The sequence below is a fragment of the Tachysurus fulvidraco genome, chromosome 3 (assembly GCF_022655615.1).
Source record: "Tachysurus fulvidraco isolate hzauxx_2018 chromosome 3, HZAU_PFXX_2.0, whole genome shotgun sequence".
NCBI lineage: Eukaryota > Metazoa > Chordata > Actinopteri > Siluriformes > Bagridae > Tachysurus > Tachysurus fulvidraco.
In genome coordinates this window covers 14,429,117-14,448,443 of record NC_062520.1, presented here as the reverse complement: position 1 = coordinate 14,448,443, position 19,327 = coordinate 14,429,117, and the positions used below count along the sequence as shown (strand labels likewise).

The 19,327-nt window shown below is 38.4% G+C and overlaps 2 protein-coding genes and 1 long non-coding RNA gene across 3 annotated transcripts; 1 reads left to right on the top strand and 2 right to left on the bottom strand.

Annotated features, from left to right (window-relative positions):
* The first annotated feature begins 602 nt into the window (after window positions 1–602).
* On the top strand, window positions 603–19,139 carry LOC113644150. Its single transcript, XR_007140168.1, has 5 exons — window positions 603–1,075; window positions 1,245–1,294; window positions 17,547–17,609; window positions 17,758–17,870; window positions 18,806–19,139. It is a non-coding gene; the product is annotated as an uncharacterized LOC113644150 (long non-coding RNA).
* On the bottom strand, window positions 1,678–9,941 carry rragca (Ras-related GTP binding Ca). Its single transcript, XM_027149513.2, has 7 exons — window positions 9,471–9,941; window positions 8,780–8,983; window positions 6,167–6,366; window positions 4,646–4,760; window positions 4,355–4,497; window positions 3,958–4,106; window positions 1,678–3,397 (listed from the first exon to the last, which is right to left on the bottom strand). Exons 1-7 carry the CDS (start codon window positions 9,645–9,647, stop codon window positions 3,243–3,245), a joined length of 1,143 nt encoding a protein of 380 aa, XP_027005314.1. The 5' UTR covers window positions 9,648–9,941; the 3' UTR covers window positions 1,678–3,242.
* On the bottom strand, window positions 11,910–16,219 carry LOC113644671. Its single transcript, XM_027149709.2, has 2 exons — window positions 15,235–16,219; window positions 11,910–14,311 (listed from the first exon to the last, which is right to left on the bottom strand). Exons 1-2 carry the CDS (start codon window positions 15,251–15,253, stop codon window positions 12,822–12,824), a joined length of 1,509 nt encoding a protein of 502 aa, XP_027005510.2. The 5' UTR covers window positions 15,254–16,219; the 3' UTR covers window positions 11,910–12,821.
* Window positions 19,140–19,327: the final 188 nt, after the last annotated feature.

The window sequence follows — 19,327 nt, the reverse complement described above, 5'->3', positions numbered from 1 at the left end:
TAATGAAGTGGATAAAATTCTGTCACTGTTTCATTGCATCTAAATTGTGTGGAAGTGGATTTTAACTGCCGTGCCTACTTTTCATAATGACTCGTGACAATAGCTGCGAGGCTTATTGGCTTCTCCAGCATCTTACGTTCCAAATGTCAGACATTAAAATATGCAAACTATTCTGTTACACAATGCAGTATACACTTGTGCTAATTCATAGCCTGTTAATATTATTAGCAAAACAACACTGAATTTGTAAGGATTTTCTCCTGCTGAAAGGTTCATCAGCATGGTTAGAGCATATTTCCCCAGCTCTGATTAGATCTCTGTGATTGTACTGACAAGATTTGGTTTAAAAAAAAAAATTCGGCTAAATAAGATCGGCACAGTTTAGTTAGTACTTCTGCGTCACCAGACTGAAGAATAGCTAGTTTTTTTCAGAGAAGGCAGTCATCTCATAGCTCTCCATTTGTAACACACGCACACCCTCACACACATACACACACTGTTACACAACTCCTGATCTACATATTAGGTCAGATAATCCCAGAAATGTGAGCAGTTTCCCCCCTTCAAGTGGATCCAGCCTGCCAGAGAAATAGTTTATTTTAGCTCACATTTGCAGACATAAAAAAGTGTAGCACATGCTCACATCACTCTCTAAACTTAAATTATTCAATAATCTAAAGATTCTCTATTTCTAAAAAAAAAAATATAAAAAAAACATATAAAGATGGTCCTAGAAGACCTTATACAGAAGGCCATAAGTTTAGAAATACTTCCCAATTTAAGATTCTAAACTCTAATTCTAAGACTTCTAAATTTAAAATCTAAAACTAAAACTAATTTCGATAAACAACTTCATTCAACACCTTCTCTTTTACTGTGTCCTTGCTTCTCGTTCTACTTCTGATTCTGCTCTGTTCTGTATTGAATTGTTCTTCTAATGTCAGAGTTCTTAAAAAAACTATAAAAAAAAAATAAACTCCTTAGGAACATATTTAAACATTATTTAACACTGTACAGGAATTTAACAGACTATATTATACCAATAACTAAATTATAACTAGGAGCTTCAATAAAGGTGGGTTGTGACTTAATTTAGTTATGTTACAGCAGGTTTGGCTTCTTCAGTCTTTCTTATTAAACTAATTAATTTAAACTTAGATCGGTAAAATAAAATTTCCCCAAAACATATTCCCAGCTAATTTATAGCACCAAACCATCTAAGCATATACCTTTTACTTTATTAGGAACAACTACTCGTGCATTTATCCAATCCACCAATCCTTTGGCAGCAGTGGTGAGTCAGTGTCCATCATAGCCTCAGATTCTTGTTCTTGGCTGATGGTGTCTTCTGCTGTTGTAGTCAATCTGACTCAGGGTTTGAAGTGTTGTGCATGTTGAGATGCTTTTCTGCTCGGCACGGTTGTAAAGAATGCTTATTTGAGTTAATATAGACAGTTCATTCTGGTCCTTCTCCTCTGATCTCACTCATCAACAAGGTGCCTTAGCTCTCTGTTCACAGGATTTATTTATTTTTTATTCTCTATAAACCCACATAATAGGCTAACAATAACTACATGAAGATGCATGGGTCTGGATGAGTGTCTATGGTCATTTGTTGTCTGTTCACACTGACCAATATTTCTGATATGAAAGATAGCTACAACACACCAACCAGCATGACTTCAGTGCATGTTTTATTTCTTGTGAATGGTAACATTTCTAGAACAGAAACCAGATGATAATAATCTGATAATTTAAATGCAGTCTGAAAAGCAAGAATCACAAGAGGTCTAGAGAAATTCCTTCTTTGAATTTGTTTACTGTATATACGGTTAGTGCGCATCCCATTAAAACTAAACAAAAACGTGTTATATGGATTCAGTAGACATGCTTGGAATGAGTGTGATATAAACCCAGCTACAATGTGGAGTCTTGTGATTTATTTTTATGCCAAATAAAATACTGGTAATTCTGTGTAGAGTGTAAAAGTGAATGTCATTGATAGAAGGTACTGGCGACACACAAACCGGAATGTAGCTCATTCAAAGGTTCGTTCGGACACAAACCCCCGTGTGCAGAGACCTGCAGTGTCTCTGAGACCAAGCAACTAAACAAAAGTGAGTGCAATCACAGTGTCCTATGCTTAACTGTACAATTATTTCCCTGTATTGTAACATTCATAGTGAGAGATGAGGGCTGCACAGCTCAACCGCTTTATAGCAAAAGTCGAGTTTTGGACTCAAGTCATTTCAACGCAAAAGACAGTGATTCCATTTCGATTATAATGCAGCTGACTATTATATACTTATTTCTGATCAGCACTACACATTTAATGAGTGCTCTGTGAATGCTCTCTGACAAAGCATCAGGGTTTCTCTGGAGACAATAATAACTGTTTATTTCAATTAATTATAATTTTAAAAAATACAATTATTGTTTTGTTACAACTGTGCAGCCCTGTGTGTGAGGTCACAACATCTCTGTGAGCCTCAACAGGCAGGAAAGGAACACACATACATAAATACACATACACGTGTGTGCACCTCCTTCTTCACACACAGACAGGCTACACAATGCAGTTTAATCCCTTTTCACACTCCCTGGAAAACCTTTAAAAAAGCAACAGCTTAGGACATAGGATTAGGTAAATGTTGTAAGCAGGTACTTGCATCAGGCAAGTCTCCTCCATATAAGGCTTCACAAGCATTATTGTGGACACGTCGCCAGCTTGCGGTCTCCGATCGGTGGCCATTAGTAAGTACCGTCACAATTTCTGCCATCGGATTAAACCGGATGCTTTGTAAAATCAGCTAATGAGGCCAGGAGTAAAACAGTACAGGGTTCATTCAGCTTCTGTTTCTCAGGTAGCGATCAGTGTGTGAAGGCTTTGTGTGCAGAGAGGGCCACACTGTTTTCCCCTCGGCTTGCATTTCTTGTCATTTGATCGTGGCCTAATCTTATTCTTTTAGACCAGTTTGTTAATGCCATTTAATAACACAAAAAACTCTCTCTTTGTGCATCTTCCCTTCTGTCCTATTGCTTACCTTATTATGATGAAAACATCCAGCCCATTGCTCTGTGTTTTATTTCAGAGGCTTTAGGAGTCTTTGCTCTGTGTATAAGGCATTTGGGAGCAGGCAGAATGGTTGGCATGGCAGTGCGCCTCCCATTTATTGTCTTTCTGTCTTTTTCTACTGACTCCCTCTTCCTCTATTCTTTTCCTCCTCTTATCTACGCATTCACTACACGGTGCTCCTGGGGGTGCCATTCAGTGCCACGGTCTTCATCAAGCAGGGCGTTCCAGTTGCCTGGGCTCCCATCCTCGGTGTTGAGAGACCAACTTCAAACACTTCATGAATCGCCTTCCGGAAACAGTGGAAATTGTAGTCAATTAAGCCTAAAATTCAAAGGGAAGAACAGTGTGTCATACCATGCACTCAAACTGTTTACAAAAATATGGCCCATTGTTTAGAACTAATAAAGAGGGGAAGAGTAACACAGGCCTACAGAAAATCATGACCACAATTTATGACCACCTTCAAATCTTTCAATTAATCAGCTGTGATGCTGATGAGTTAGGTTGTGTAATAATTATTTATCCATCAGTCATTTCATGTCATTGAAGGTCATGAAATATACATACTGCATCTAAAAGTACAATGAAATATGATGATTCCAAGAAGCCATAAGATAAACATAATTATCATTTCAGCTATTACTAAAAGAATCAGCCATAAAAGTAAAAAAAAAAAAAATTCAATACAGAGGTTGATTGAATCCAGATCTAGAGGGACACTTCACTGCAGAGTCAGCGTCTGACTCAATACACTGTGGATGTGTAAACCACAAAAGACTGCGAACCTCCAGCACCGGAGTCTAACACTCTCAGAGGAATATTTAATGCCAATGGTAAAGCTTAATTACAGGGGTAAATGAGGGGAGGAAAAAGATGTTAACCTTTGCGCTCAAAGCTCTCTTCTCTAAGAATACAGACAAGGGCGAGAAACTTGGTAACTTCTTTCAGGTAAAGGACAGTGGTGTTATTGAGTTTAATGATCGCCATTGACTCCTTGTCATACGCACTGCCACTGCCATCTTCCTTTAACCTGTACAGATCAAACAAATACCTGTTAGCCAACACAACCACCTGACAGAAAAATGCAGTATAAGGTAAAGCTGAAACATTTTAGTCACATATACGTTATATAGATGTTAACAAAAATGTGGAAAGAGAGTACAACATTGCTACACGGACATAAATTGACTACATATTAAAATCCACACAGATTTATGCTAAAGTAGTGTATAAACGATGCTTTTATGAATGAATGAATTCTGGAATCAGGATTCTTACCCATAGATACAGGACACGTCAATGACCACATCGATCATGTCACAGCACAGCTCGTAAGACTGCATGTCCACCGGTGAACTGTCTGTGGCTATGTAGATCTTACTAACCACGTCAAACAGGAAAGCCTTTTCAATCCCTGAATTCTGTCAGCAAGAAAGCAGAAGAGGTGCAGAGCGAGAGTCTGAGACACAATGGCTCACTGCAACATTTTCATTGTGATTAAAAAAAAAAACAATAATACATTTTCAATGATTCAAAGCTTATATAATAAAAAGATAATTAAGTACATACCGAAATAAAAATGTTGAGAAGGTTCTCCAATGTGGGCAGCTGGGGAATGAGCTTCTGCACTACTTTACTGAACGCCTCAAATATAGAATGGTCATAGATACTGGTCAAATAGAAGCTGAAACAGAAAAAGAGTTAAGTTTGCAAAATGTTATCCTACTGCATTGCCGATTATCTTTTAAAATGACTGGTGCATTGAACAACAAAAGACCAGCAAGTGTCACACAGACCATGAAAACTAATACAGACAGATGGCCATAGTGAAGTGAAAACAAATGCTGGGTCATGTGCATACACATCACTGCTAATGCAGCTGGGCTATGAGTTTATTTAACTCTCATACACCCAGATAAAGACACACGGAAAGCAAAAGATACCTAATGCCCTGCAGTGCTGTGTAAACAATTCAAACATTACAATCACTGCTAGTAAAAATAAATAATATGTGATAATAAAGAATAAGTGAACAATAAATGATCAGTTATTTTCATCATCATTACTACGACTACATAAAGACTTCAACCAAATGGGGGAAAAAATATAAATAAAATAAAAAATAAATGATATATAATATATATTATAAATATAGAAATTAATAAAAAGAGTAACAAATTCAAAAAGGAAAATCCGAAATACAGTAAAAATTATTTATTATATTATATATTATATATATAAATAAAATGATGAAACTCATTGAGAGTATCTATTGAATATCAAGGTTCATCAAAGCAATATCAAAGTTCTCCTGAAATCCCACTTAGAGAAGATGATGCGAACGCAAGCACGCATTCAGCATTTGGGTCCGTTTTATTTATTTGTAGTAAAAACACACATTACAATTTGTTTCCATCAAACCTAAGCTTGTTCATCTTGACCGAACTTTAGACGAGAGTCAAAGGGGAATGTAGCACTGCTGATCAAAGTATGCAGAACATGTGGTATGTGTTCTACTCCTCCCATCTGGCCGAAACAAGCCATGAGGTGCCATTCCAAAGTCTCGGTCCCTGTCACTTCTGCTGCTGAACTGCTCTTAGCGTGATGCCAAAGCAGAAGTTCTTCATGTTCTTTGTGTAAGCTTAGCAACTGACATCAATTTGCTAAACCTACTAATCCATTACACTGTTTAACATACCAAATAGTTTTTCTTTTCTTAAATTATATTACAAGTAGAACTGCAAGGCATTATTGGTATTTTACTATTGGTTTACGTAAACTTTATCCTGTGTATCTCGAGTAAGGCATTTTTTATTTTTACCACTGTGCAAACCTATGACCCAATGAAAGCAGCAAATTCTATTGCAATACACTATTTATGCAATAGCGGCACTGTTTAGCATGTATTAAATTTTTTATAAACCTAATATTGCAAAAGCCAGCATCACATAGGGCAACTGGAAACTGGGGAGAAGGTGATGAAAAAGCAACAGTAATGCTTTTTGTGAAGACACTTGATTTGCTTAGGATTTCACAATTCACAGAAAGACAAATGCAGAGTATTCATGCTGAAAAGGAAAAGAAGCTTACCTAAGATGCAGTTTCTCCAAGCTGGCATCAGCCAGGTCATCATTAGCCCTCTGGTGAATATCCCTCTGTGTCTCAATTTTGTGGTCGTCAGATAGGCCGTCAACTTTATGGATGAACACTTCAAAGTTGATTTCAGGGTTGACGCGATAGGCCCGAGATACCGTTAAATGGAGTCTGCCAAGAGCCTCCACGTAGTCATCCTATAAGAGAAAAAAAACAGATAAACAAGACAACTTCCCTGAGTTGCACGGATTATTTGATTCACAACAGCATACAATGGGGTCAGTGCAGGATGACAATAAAGAATATGATGTATGTGATGTATGTTTCCAGTTTGGCATTCCATAAGACTGAAATGGAAGCCTAAGCAAAAAATTTCATATGATTTAAAAAAAAATAATTCTGATGATAAAGGCGTGTGTACAACATTTCACATTTTTATGGAATCTTTGGTCTTTCCTCAATCATGGCTCACATTTCTCAGATTGATGGATGACACAGGTCCTCTTAAAGCCCTGTAAAAAGGTCACAATTTTACTCTTAAAGAATAACACAAAGGCTGTATATTTTGTGCTGGGTTGCTCACACCAGCGATTTTCCAACAATTAGAATTTGTGCGTTTTACCTGTTTATGGTTATATTAAATGTTACAAATCATACATGGGACAAGTTAGGCCTTGTTATCCCTTACAATACTAACATCATCTAATATACTGTAAACTTCTTTACAGTAATGATTTGGTTTTCTTTGTGAAACACCACCACACCCTTTTAATGTGGCTTTGTGTTTGTGCAGTTAGTGATCATTAGTGAGATGCTGCAAGATTTAAGGATTTTTATAAAAATAAATTAATTAATTCAAAAAAAGGTGTTAAATAAAATAAGACTTACAACGATGATAGATAAGGTTTGATCTTAACGTTGAAAACGCAGATACAGAAAAAGGAAGCAGCACAACAAACATCTTTCACAACATACAGTACCACACTGGGCTTGTTTAAGTTAAGTAAGCGGAACGTCTCACCCATAAACATCAATGTAAGGAAAGACGTCATAAACTGATTCTGATCATGATTATGGGCTTACGGCAGACACAGTAGGAAAGAAATCATTGATGGTTTTATTTAGCAAAAGATTTTTCTACAGCAGAGCAGAAAGCTAGTAAATATGAGAACAAATGGGATTAAATTACTACAGATTAGTAATTAATTAATTAGATTAATTTAAGCAAAACTGGGATGTGTTGTTTTTGTCCTGCCATTTTTATGGCTTATAAATAAGCTTACAAATAAACATTAACTTAGCATCTACCTGTTGGGTTTGTTTCACTCTATAAACAGCTATTGTGCTAGCGGTTATCCCCAATATTTTATGCTGACTATCAGTTAATATTGTATATGTTGTACAGTATAATGTACAACATTATAATGTTATTCTCTCATAAAAAACACAATACATATATCTGTGCCATGAGATGAATGAAATGATTTTGTGGCCTAACAGCTGATCGGATGATGTTCTCAAGCATGATATGAGTCATGAAACACATGTTACAAAGCATCAAGCTCAAAGCAAGAAAATGGTACACATGCCACGTCACGTGTTTCGGCTTTATATATATATATATATAAGGGTTGAAATTCCCATGCTTTATATTGTGCGAGTGTGAATGATGGACTAAATAAATCCCAGTTGTAAATCAACAGCTTGAGATCAGGATTAATGATAATTTTTTATTTGTTTATTTCGTTATGAAGGCATTTATTTTGGTACTTATTTTATTTTAATGTTCTGATCTGTATAACTGTACAGATATACAAAATCCAGTCATCTACAATCTTATCTGAAAGGGGCCAGTACCTGATAAGACTTGTTTAATCAGTTCATCTTGGTCTCCAATCAACTAACTTTTGTGGATAGAATGAAAGTCTACAGTCATACCGGCCCTTTGTGAACATAAAGACCCTTTCTGCACAAGGTGTATGCTTTCATAAGGAATAGTAAACAAATTGTTTTAAATATGAGAACTTTTTTTAAAACACCTAGAACGTGTCTTGAATATTCAAGGGATATTTTATATTTCAAAACAGTGGTTCACTAAGGCCGCCTACAGGTGAGCCGCAGGAAACCCGTTTCTCGAAGCAGAGAGCCGTGCTGCTTTGTCAACAGAAAACTCTGCTCTGACAGACACATCGATGCTGCGCTCAAAGTTCACTCAGACACAACTTTGACCTGGTTGCTGTCATTTTCACAACCAAAAAGAGGAGCCATCATACAGTACATAGCAAGAAAATGTGCTTTATCCAGTTTTCTCCAAAGGACGTGCAAAGCCGAAGAATAAAACTGCTCATGATCGGTCTTGTCATACATGTCCAGCTTTGTTTTAACCTAGCGTTAAAACCAGTGCACCTACCTGATCACCTGAAAGCACCATTTTTGTCCAATATTTAGACAAGCAGGAGACCATGTCTGCTAGAGTTGACATTTGAGGATACACACGCCCATGATTTTTTTTTGCCTCGACGTAACATTAACATGTAACGTTAACATAAACTGCCTTGATGCCAATCTCAGTTGTATCAAATGTGTATCTTTAAATATTTTTTACATTACCTGTGCATCAATGACAAATATCAATGCGCCAGTTCCTCTGAAGATCATCTCATAATCAAAGGTTGGGTCAAAAAAGTCTACTTGACCAGGAAAGTCCCAGATCTGAAAGTTGACAAAAGAGCTGCTGGAGATGTCATCTTTGTAGATTTTATTTGTGCTCTCCAGAAACAGGGTCTCATTGGGGGACATCTTATGAAACACGACCTGAAGAAAGAAACTGTCTTATATTATGAATTCTAACAAAAGTACGTAAACGTATTGAGACTCCTGGCTGAAAAAAGGAACCCATTCATAGACACTAAAGAGTCTGTGTTTCACCAAGGACCACAGACATGAGCATTGGTACAAGCCTAAATCCTGGACTTACTCAGCAGGCCCAAGACTTTGACCTGCTTTAATTCCAGCACGTGATGTTGATGTGACCACAATAATGTGAGCACTAATAGGATTGGTGACAGATTCCGGACGAATCTCTGTTTTATTCATGTGTTTAGCGATCTTTGCTAACTCGGTGTTTTTATCTCTGGATCCCGACTCACTGCTTGTTCCTTACATCAACAAACTACATGGCGCATTAAAGAAAAGCTTCTATAACCGGTGTAGTGGACAGTGTAAAGAAGCATTCAGTACTGAGCTTGTGTATGAACACTTAGAGCAGTAGGAGTTTAGCTCAGTCTAGTTCACACTGTACCTTCTGAATGGAGGACTTCCCGCTCCTCCGTAAACCCATCAGTAATATCCTCGGCTTGCTGTCAGAGGCTGCTGGACTGTCCTCCATGTCTGCCTCCTCTTCTCCATAGCCGAAGTCTTTGGGGAACGAGTCGGCCACCCCGTAGCTATCTGCTAGTGTTTCGTACTGAATCGACATCTTGACCCAAACGACGCTTTCTCCCCGAAATTTCTTCCCTCACCACTTTACTCTACACTCGTGTGCTTTAACACACGGATGTCGGACATCTAGGACACATACGGTACAGCATGAACAAGCACAAAATGCCTCCCTGTCTATTAATAGAGAACAAAGTCGTTCAGAGACATTCGTCTTCCCCAATGTTTCTCTGTATCGAAAGCTTTACTTTAGTCCCACCTCTTGCTTCATTATTGGACAATCGGTAGGCTAGCTGCTTTTTTATTGGTCCGCCTTGCTGTCAGTGCTTAAAGGAGGCCGCGGATGTGGGGAGATCCGTTAGAGTCATGTGCTTGACTGTCACCTGACTCACTGGCGTGCACGCGGAAATGCAGTGTTCAAGAAGCCTACCTTGTGTTTTATGTTTCTGGATGGATAATGTTTACGAATGAAAGAATGAAATGTTTAACAATGAAAGTTTAGAATTTGTTAATGAAATAGCTGCATGTCCTCTCAACGCAGTTTAAAACGTGTTTGAAAAACAGCAAACGTGATCAAATCTCTTGCATTTTTTTTATTCTAGAGCACAATTCCCAACATTGGTCTTGAAGTATCCTCTATCATGTGGATAGTTTTTTTTTTCCTTGCTTTTTTCCTTCTGTTTCTCTGTTTTTCCTAACATCTACTATACCTACTTCATTGCCAAAGGGCTCTTATTATTATTATTATTATTATTATTATTATTATTATTATTATTAATAATAATAATAATAATAATAATAATAATAATAATAATAATGTACACAGGCTATGACTGTACTGTAATCAGAATCAGAAATAGAATCAGGTTTATTGGCCAAGTTTGTTGACACACATAAGGAATTTGGTTCCAGCTGTTTGTGACCGTCAAAAGTACAGATACAAATAACACTATACATTAACTTGGACTATACAGGACAAGACAATACAAAACAGACTATACGAGACAATACAGAAGATGAGATGCAAGATAGACAGAACGAGTATTAAATATGAATACAGAATATATGACTGATCAGTTATGTACATAAAGTGAGAGAAGTAGTTTTGTGCAATATTGTGCTTTTGTACAATATACAGCAGCAGCAGTGTGTGTAACATACGGATGATGACTGACAGCTCTGATAATGCAGTACTTATAGATACGGAGCAGGGAATATAATTATGGTGAATTGTTAATCAGGGTGATGAGGGGCCTTGGGAAAGAAACTGTTCCTGTGTCTGGCAGTTTTAGTAAGCAAAGCTCTGTAGTGCCTGCCAGAAGGGAGGAGCTGAATGAGGTTGTGTCCAGGGTTTGAAGGGTCAGTAGTGATTTCTCCTGCCCGGTTTCTGGTTCTTGTATGGTACAAATCCTGGGGAGTGGGCAGGGGGGCACCAATTACTTTTTTCTGCTGTTTTTACTGTGCGTTGCAGTCTGTTCCTTTCCTGTTTTGTTGCTGCACCAAACCAGATGGTGATGGATGTGCACAGGACAGTTTTAATGACTGCAGTGTAGAACTGCATCAATAGCTCCTTTGGCAGACCATACTTCCTTAATTTACGTAGAAAGTACATCCTCTGCTGGGCCTTTTTGATAATGGAGTTTATGTTGGACTCCTATTTCAGGTCTTGGGAAATGGTAGTGCCCAGAAACTTGAAGGTCTCCACAGATGACACAGGGCTGTTAGATATTGTGAGGGTGTGTTGAGGGGTCTTTCCTAAATGCTTTCCTAAATAATGATTTGTTTAAGAAGGTGTGAAGAAACCAAAGAACACAGAGGAAAGCCACAGGGAACTTGGAAACCCATTTATCCTATCTGGTAAATGTTTTAATTATTTATTTTTGTTTGATTACCAGTGGCTATTCATGGTTGCCTTTGCTGACCACAGGATGGTGCTGTAGGGAAGCATGTGACACTTCTGAAAGTGATGCAAACAAATAATAAATGCAGTGATGTTGATTTAGGCATAGTTTTCACACAAAACGTCACTCAGACTTATATGTATACAGTGAACTAGCATGAAATTCTGTGTATGCAAGCGATAACTTGATAACTGTCACTGTTACTCAGATCTGATTGGCAGAAGGTGTTTTATAACAGCACAGTTTCAATAGGTTTGTTTTTGTTTTGTTTTTTTTTAATTATAGTATTATGTAAGAATGTAAGTAGTGAATTTCATCATTACTCTAGCAAAAGAATGAACACACCAAAATAATACTTAAATATTCTATCAATGTTTGTACCACAAAATATTTATTAAAACAGCTATTTTTTTATAGCTACCACTTTCCAGCTTGTGATGTGCAAAGACTATCTGAGTCAATGAACTGGGGTAATCCTGTGGGTTTTTGGGTTTTGTTTTTTTTTTTTGGTGCATTTAGACACAACTTCTGAATTTGTACTTTCGACAGGTAAAAAAACAGCTTGTAGTAAACATGCAGGACAAAATATAGTAAACAAGTGTTAGTAATTTAGCTAACTGGCACATGAGGTGTTACTGTGGAAACTTGGGTTTGTATGAATTTTTGATTATTTAAAATAAATTATAAAATGTCTCCTTTTATTTATTTGCATATATTTACAAAAAAGATGTTATGCATGTGTAATAGAGTTAAAATGCAATGGTAACAATATGTGTGGGACACATTTGTAAATAAATGTGTTAAAAGTGAAATAAGAACTGAAAAAAAGGAAAAATAGCAGCAAATTGTTGTGTTATCAGTTGGTCAGTCTTTACGCTCAAACAGTGTGACCTTTGGGGCATGCTCATTCTCTCTTTCTCTTCATTGTCTCCCTGTGTGTGACATCTCATCTGTGTCAATCACAAAATCACAAACAAGATTTAGTCCATATATTTAAAACCATTTATAAAACGTATTTAATATATCGTTCTACATACAAAATATGGCATTTATGTTTAGCACAAAAAAAAATTAAAAAAGGAATCACTGTACAGTGGTAAAATGTACTGGGCACAGATTACTGAAAACTACTCTTTCGCTGGTTGAATTTTTTTTATCTACTGGAAATAATGTTTAACAGCCATTCAGAATTGCACCACAGCAGCACCACGATGAGCAGCAGCTGATGGATTTCACATTTAAGTACCATTCATTAAGTTGTGGTTAAAATCTTCAGTCCTTACACCAGAAATCATTTGGTAAGGATAATAAAGTCAGTTTATCATAGCAAAGATGTATGCTACAAGTACTTGCACTCCAATATTAGTGATGTCCCAATTTCCAATGACTAAACCCCCACATAGCATCCCAGCTGTGGTGCTTATGGTTCCTGTCCATGAGGAGCAATGAATTGCTACAGCTACAGCTGCCCCCATGGACACTCCAGCTGCCCCAAGTGCTCCCAGCAATGCCCCTGTCACACCACCAATCCCAAGAGCTACTGACCAGGCTTCAACTACTGAAAGAAGGGCTACTGTTGTAACAGATGCTCCAACTATAACTTTATTCAACACTTTCTGATCTAATGGACCTCCAACAGTAGCACCTAAAGCAATCTGGAACATTTTGGATACAAAAAACCCTGATGTTATGGCTTCTAGTGCAGAATTATGGAGCATCTTATCAGCAATACTCTCCTTACTTAGGACCTGTCCAGCGTTTCGCATTCTTACAGACATCTCCAGTACATCCTGTCCTGCATGCACTGTGAGCACAGCTATGGCGAATGTGGCAAACATTCCTACACAGGCTGTGAGCATCCAGAAGTTCAAATTCATCAGCCTAGTTAACATGTAGGCCATGCATAGGATGAGGACTAACAGGACAACAAAAACAAATCTGTAGCCTCCAAATCCAAGGATTCCCAAGCCAGCAGTTACAGCGGCAGTCACCGTCATAGGAATGCTGGAGAATGTCAGAAACTCCATATACTTGTCTACAATTTTGGTCAGACGCTCTTGAATGCTCTTTTGCTCCAGTGTCAGTTCTCTTGTTTTCTTTTGTTGTTTCTCCATTTCCTCTCTGCTCAATCTCTGGGCCTGGCAGGCAGCTCTGAAATCTTCCACATTCTCTCCATTAAAGCTTTTTTCTGTCTCAAAGGCAATCATTATCTTTTCAATCTCCACAGTGACTTTTTCTCTCTGCTCAGACTGCAAAATATCCAGTGTCTCGCAGCACTGCTCTTCAGAGCAATTCTGAGTGGTGAGGATGCTACAGCACAACCATTTTCTGAGTGCCAGTTGTACAACAATATGAATGAATGCTTTCAGCACAGTGAATATCCCTAGAGCCCAGACTAGTGCCACCACCCCAGATTTCATGATGTGTTTCTCTATAATAAACCCAAGCAGTGCTCCACAGGATGTTGTGGTAAATGTCGCAGTTACCCCAGCTGCAATCCACACAAATCCACACGTAGACACATTTTTCATTTGTGTTATAAGCAGCAAAGTAAATAAAGCAGCTACAGTCACTCCTGCTGCACCTGAGGCCATTGTTGTGGATATTGCAGTCGCTCCCAGTAATGTCCCCAAACCCAATGGCCCCACAGTCCTCACTCCATCCATGACTGGTTTCAGCAGTGAACCTGAAATTATCTCAGTCATGACCTGATTTACTGGAGTCACCGTGGCTCCTAGTGCACATCCTCCCACTGCTCCCAGCACAAAGCAAACAGCTCCTTCCTTGACTGAACTCTTGGGATCTGGTAACAACAGAGAGCATGCTGTCAAACAGAATAGTGGATTATTTTTAATACAGTATATACGATGATTAACTAAAATCAAGATATATTACAAATCCAGTACCAATTTTTCCTAAGCAAATCCTTTCTACATTAATGTCCAGTTTTATTTCTGGCAAAAAACAGGGAAAGACTAAGAGGGCCAGTGCTAAATGATAAAGATATACAAGGATGTAACTGCTACAGAAGAAAAAATACTAATAATCTACTAAAATACTAATACAGTTCACATAAAGAAAACCTCTAAGTATCTAATTGGAAACAAGAAAAGAAACCAGCAGTAATAGCTTAACAGCAAGCTCAAGTCAAGTCAAGAAGCTTTTCTTGTCATCTGTATAGCAACTGCAAACCTGACTTTAAACAAAGAAAGAATCGCTTACAAGTTTTTCGTCTCAAATATAAACAAACCCACCTAAGATAAATGATTTCTCAGAACCTGTATCCTGCCCAACCTGTAGTCACAGACCTGATGTTGTATTTGTTCACACATATTCAGGCAGTAGTTACAAAATGACTGTGAAATAGGAAACTGGTGTAGGGTTGCCATTATTTAAATGGTGCAGGGTGTGAATTAAACCAGCGTAATACAAAATACATGTTAAAAACATCTAGGAAAAGTGCCCTCTTCTTCAGGATTAATTCTTTTGAGCATTTTGAGATTTAAATATTTCCATCCAGAGCTAGTGCACTGTGGTCTATTAAATGTTAATAGATCATTTAAAAAAAAAAAAATGAAATCAATAAAAACAGAATAAAAGATTTGACCTTTGAAAAGTTTCACAGTTTCACACATAACTGAGGTTATCACTTAAAATACACACTTCGTTTTCTCTTATATAGTCATTTTATTGTTGGAATAAAAAGAAAACTGTTTTTTGTCTTACTTTTCCAAGATGGTGCCATAGTGGTTCAGGAAATCACACTGTATTATGTTCCAATGATTTCATCCAACTATGAAGACTCACTCAACCATAGAGCACTGCTCAAGCTGAGGCAGCAGCCTTCTTTCTGACGCATGAGTGAAGGTGTGCTCCTTGACACATGATCTAATGTACACACCCTTTACCTGTTTTTCTACACTAGTATTTGTACTTTACACAGTAGAGGGGCCTCTGTTCCCTGTCATTGTAATTGTGTAAACATAGCATGCTCATAGTTTGTAAGGTTTAGCTTTGTATAAACATAGCATGCTCATTAATAGTTTGTAAGGTTTAGCTTTGTGCAATAAGTGTTTCATGTTAATGTTGATACAAACACAAATACACACTTCACTACACGCTCACACGCTCCGTCTTCATACGCACACTCACCCACTCGTGCATGCGCACAGAGAGAGAGAGACAAAGAGAGAGTTGTTGTTATTCAGACTCAATATTCCACGGTTTTAACTTAATATTTACTAAATATGAATCATCCCACAATCCTTATAATTCTGTGTAAGATTATCAACAGAAGGAAAACACACGTCTTACACTGAAAGACAACATGGGCTGAATCAGTCCTGATTCACTTTAGATTCCTGATTCAGACTTCCCTCTCCCCAGACACTTCCTCCAGCTCTTCCGGGGGAATACCGAGGCATTTCCAGGCCAGCCGAGAGACATAGTCCCTCCAGCGTGTCCTATGTCTTCCCCAGGGCCTCCTCCCTGTTGGACATGCCTGGAACACCTCCCCAGGGAGGCATCCAGGAGGCATCCGGAACAGATGCCTGAACCACCTCAGCTGACTTCTCTCAGTGTGGAGGAGCAGCGGCTCTACTCTGAGCTCCTCCGGAGTGACCCTATCTCTCACCCTATCTCTGAGGGAGCGCCCAGCCACCCTGCGGAGGAAATTCATTTCATCCGCCTGTATCCAGGATCTTGTCCTTTCGGTCATGACCCAAAGCTCATGACCATAGGTGAGGGTAGGAACGTAGATCGACTGGTAAATAGAGAGCTTCGCCTTGCGGCTCAGCTTTTTCTTCACCACAACAGACTGGTATATCAACCGCATCACTGCAGAAGTTACACCGATCCGCCTGTCGATCTCCCGCTCCATCCTTCCCTCACTCGTGAACGAGACCCCAATATATAGTACTTAAACTCCTCCACTTGAGACAGGAGCTCTCCACCAACCTGAAGGGGGCAAGCCACCCTTTTCCGGCTGAGAATCATGGCCGCAGACTTGGAGATGCTGATTTTCATCCCCGCCGCTTCACACTTGGCTGCAAACCGTCCCAGTGCACGCTGAAGGTCCTGATTTGAGGAAGCCAACAGGACAACATCATCTGCAAAAAGCAGAGACGAAATCCTGTGGTTCCCAAACCGGACTCCCTCCGGCCCCAGACTGCACCTAGAAATCCTGTCCATATAAATAATGAACAGGACCGGTGACAAAGGGCAGCCCTGCCGGAGTCCAAAATGCCCCGGGAACAAGTCTGACTTACTGCCGGCAATGTGAACCAAACTCCTGCTCCAGTCATATAGGGACCGGACAGACCTTAGCAGAGGGCCCCAGACCCCATACTCCCAGAGCACCCCCCACAGGTCACCACGAGGGACACAGTCGAATTCTCCAGATCCACAAAGCACATGTGAACTGGTTGGGCAAACTCCCATGAATCCTCCAGCAACCTGGCGACGGTATAGAGATGGTCCAGTGTTCCACGACCGGGACGAAAACCGCATTGTTCCTCCTGAATTCGAGGTTCGACTATTGGCCGAATTCTCCTCTCCAGTCACTGAAATAACTGAAATTAATAAAAAATATTCAAGAAGGAGAGAAAGAAAAAGAAAGTGTTAATAATTGAGATTGTCTTGGAGTTGAAAAAGAAGGAAGATGTTGGGGAGAAACGGCAAACTGAAGCTGGAGCAGGAACCTGGACTAGTAGACTGTGGAGTTTTTACAAAGACTCCAAGAGAGTCTGGTCACAGCATAACTTATTATTTATTTGGTATTTTTATTTGGTTTATTTACTGGTATGCAATAAGTTTTTTAAAAAAAAGTTTTATATGTTAAAAAAGGGCATCACTTGTCACCATTCGGATTCGTGTCTGTTCCTGCGCACATTCCCCACAATGTTTATATGGGTTTCCTATCATTTTTCCAGATTTCTCCTACCTCCCAAAATGCATGGCAGGAGTCAGTCTGAAAAAGTGTCCCTGTGTGTGAATAAAAACTTACACTATATTTTCTCTGCTCTTTCCGTATAAAAAAGTGAGAAGATTGCGTGATGAAGTCACATGTCCAAGAAGCCAGAGGTCCGATTCGGGCAATGAAGGTACTGAGATTTGATGCTGATCAAACCAACAAGAAAAAACATAAGGCATACATACAAGATGGTTTTGATGACCTCTGAACTAACCTGAGGTAAACACACAATCTTATAAGAATAAAACTTATTTATGTAGTATTTTCTTGTTTCACAGATGTTGCTCTTTAATCAAGACACCCGCCACAATTATGGCTTAATTACCTTTATCATCACCAATCATTTAGGATCCACCTTGAGCAGCATTTTTTTTATGTAAAGGTACAGAAGGTAAGAATTATTTTTCATGATAAGCACTCTAAATCTGAAGTGGGTTTGACGTTTGAATGTTTCCCACCCATATAAGATCTTATACGTGAACTGCTTGTAGAAATTACAGTGTAAAATCAGAACAAAACCCAAACCACTTCCTATTCATTATATATGCTCCATACTTACTTACCAAACAGGTAATCATCGTATTATTTAATAAACCACTCATTCTCATGGTTTAATAATAATACAATATCTAATTTGCTTAAAATCCTCTCATTGTCTGACGAAGCCGTTGCAACAGTCGCTTGCATTTTATGTTGCACTCGACTATAACTCTACTCAACCAAACCAACATAGCTGCTCAGAGCATGAAATGTAAACAATGATGCTCTTTTTTCCTTTAAATGGGTTAAACTGACTAAAATATAGACAAATTTGTTTGTTAGATATAGAGCTTTGACTATATAGCTCATAGCAATTCACAAGCTAGCTTGTTGCTCAGACAAAAAAGACAAGCATGAAGGCATCCATGTTTTTACCTCAGTTTGTACATATAATAAAGCCCCACAGCACCATTGTTTAGTAGATGAAATCGGGTTAGACAGTAAACATCAATATGTATCATTTTCATTTCCTCAGAAATATAAAACCAATACTTTTACCACATGTAATGGTTTTTTAGCCATAACATTTAGACTGCTTTATAAATGAACAGACCAACTGTTGAATATCTTAACAAATGCTTTTCTAATAGCTAACTAAGAGTGTAGTGAGATAGCAACCATATCTTACTGCACAGACTATCAATTTATCTTCTAATGGATTCATTTCAAGCACAATAAGTAAGTTTGGAGCAAATCTATCCAGAAAAATATGGTAGTTAGTTTGGAAACATTACTGGTTAAAGTCATGTTCAGGAAGGGGAAAATGTGTGTGTATGTGTGTTACAGATCAATAGGGGCACAAGCACTCAGGTGAGGTCATGAGGTGACCTTCAGGAGATAAAATCAAAGGACAAACCTGGGAGATAAAATCAAATGGAGATAAAAATCTTTAATCACCTCACCATCATCCTACCTTAAACACACTGTCACACAGCTGAGAGAAGGATGGAGAGAACAGACAATACATGTCACCACCTCTGTCACCACATGCAGTACTGTCAGACTGTCTGACTGATATTTGATAAAATGCTTTACATTACTGTACGCTTTGTGGTTGTAGATATACACATGCATGGACCGACATGGATGTAGGTATGCTTTATCTGAAACCGACCCTCATATCTTTAATATGCTGTGTATAGAAAAAACATTGGAAAAAAATAGATAATCCACTAAGAATCTGAATTTGGGCCTTACTGCAAACATAATTACTACAAACTACAGGAACTCTCTATCTTAAATAGATAGAGAGTTCCTGTAGTTTGTAGTAATTATGTTTGCAGTAAGGCCCAAATTCAGATTGGGCCT

Bases quoted from the DNA above. Each gene is read 5' to 3' on its own strand.
- rragca (XM_027149513.2), bottom strand. From the start codon at position 9,647: ATGTCGATTCAGTACGAAACACTAGCAGATAGCTACGGGGTGGCCGAC. The intron at 4,498-4,645 runs GTATGTACTTAA...TCTTGCTGACAG, and splicing joins TTCTCAACATTTTTATTTCG to AATTCAGGGATTGAAAAGGC. The intron at 3,398-3,957 runs GTTAACATCTTT...TTTGAATTTTAG, and splicing joins AGAGAGCTTTGAGCGCAAAG to GCTTAATTGACTACAATTTC.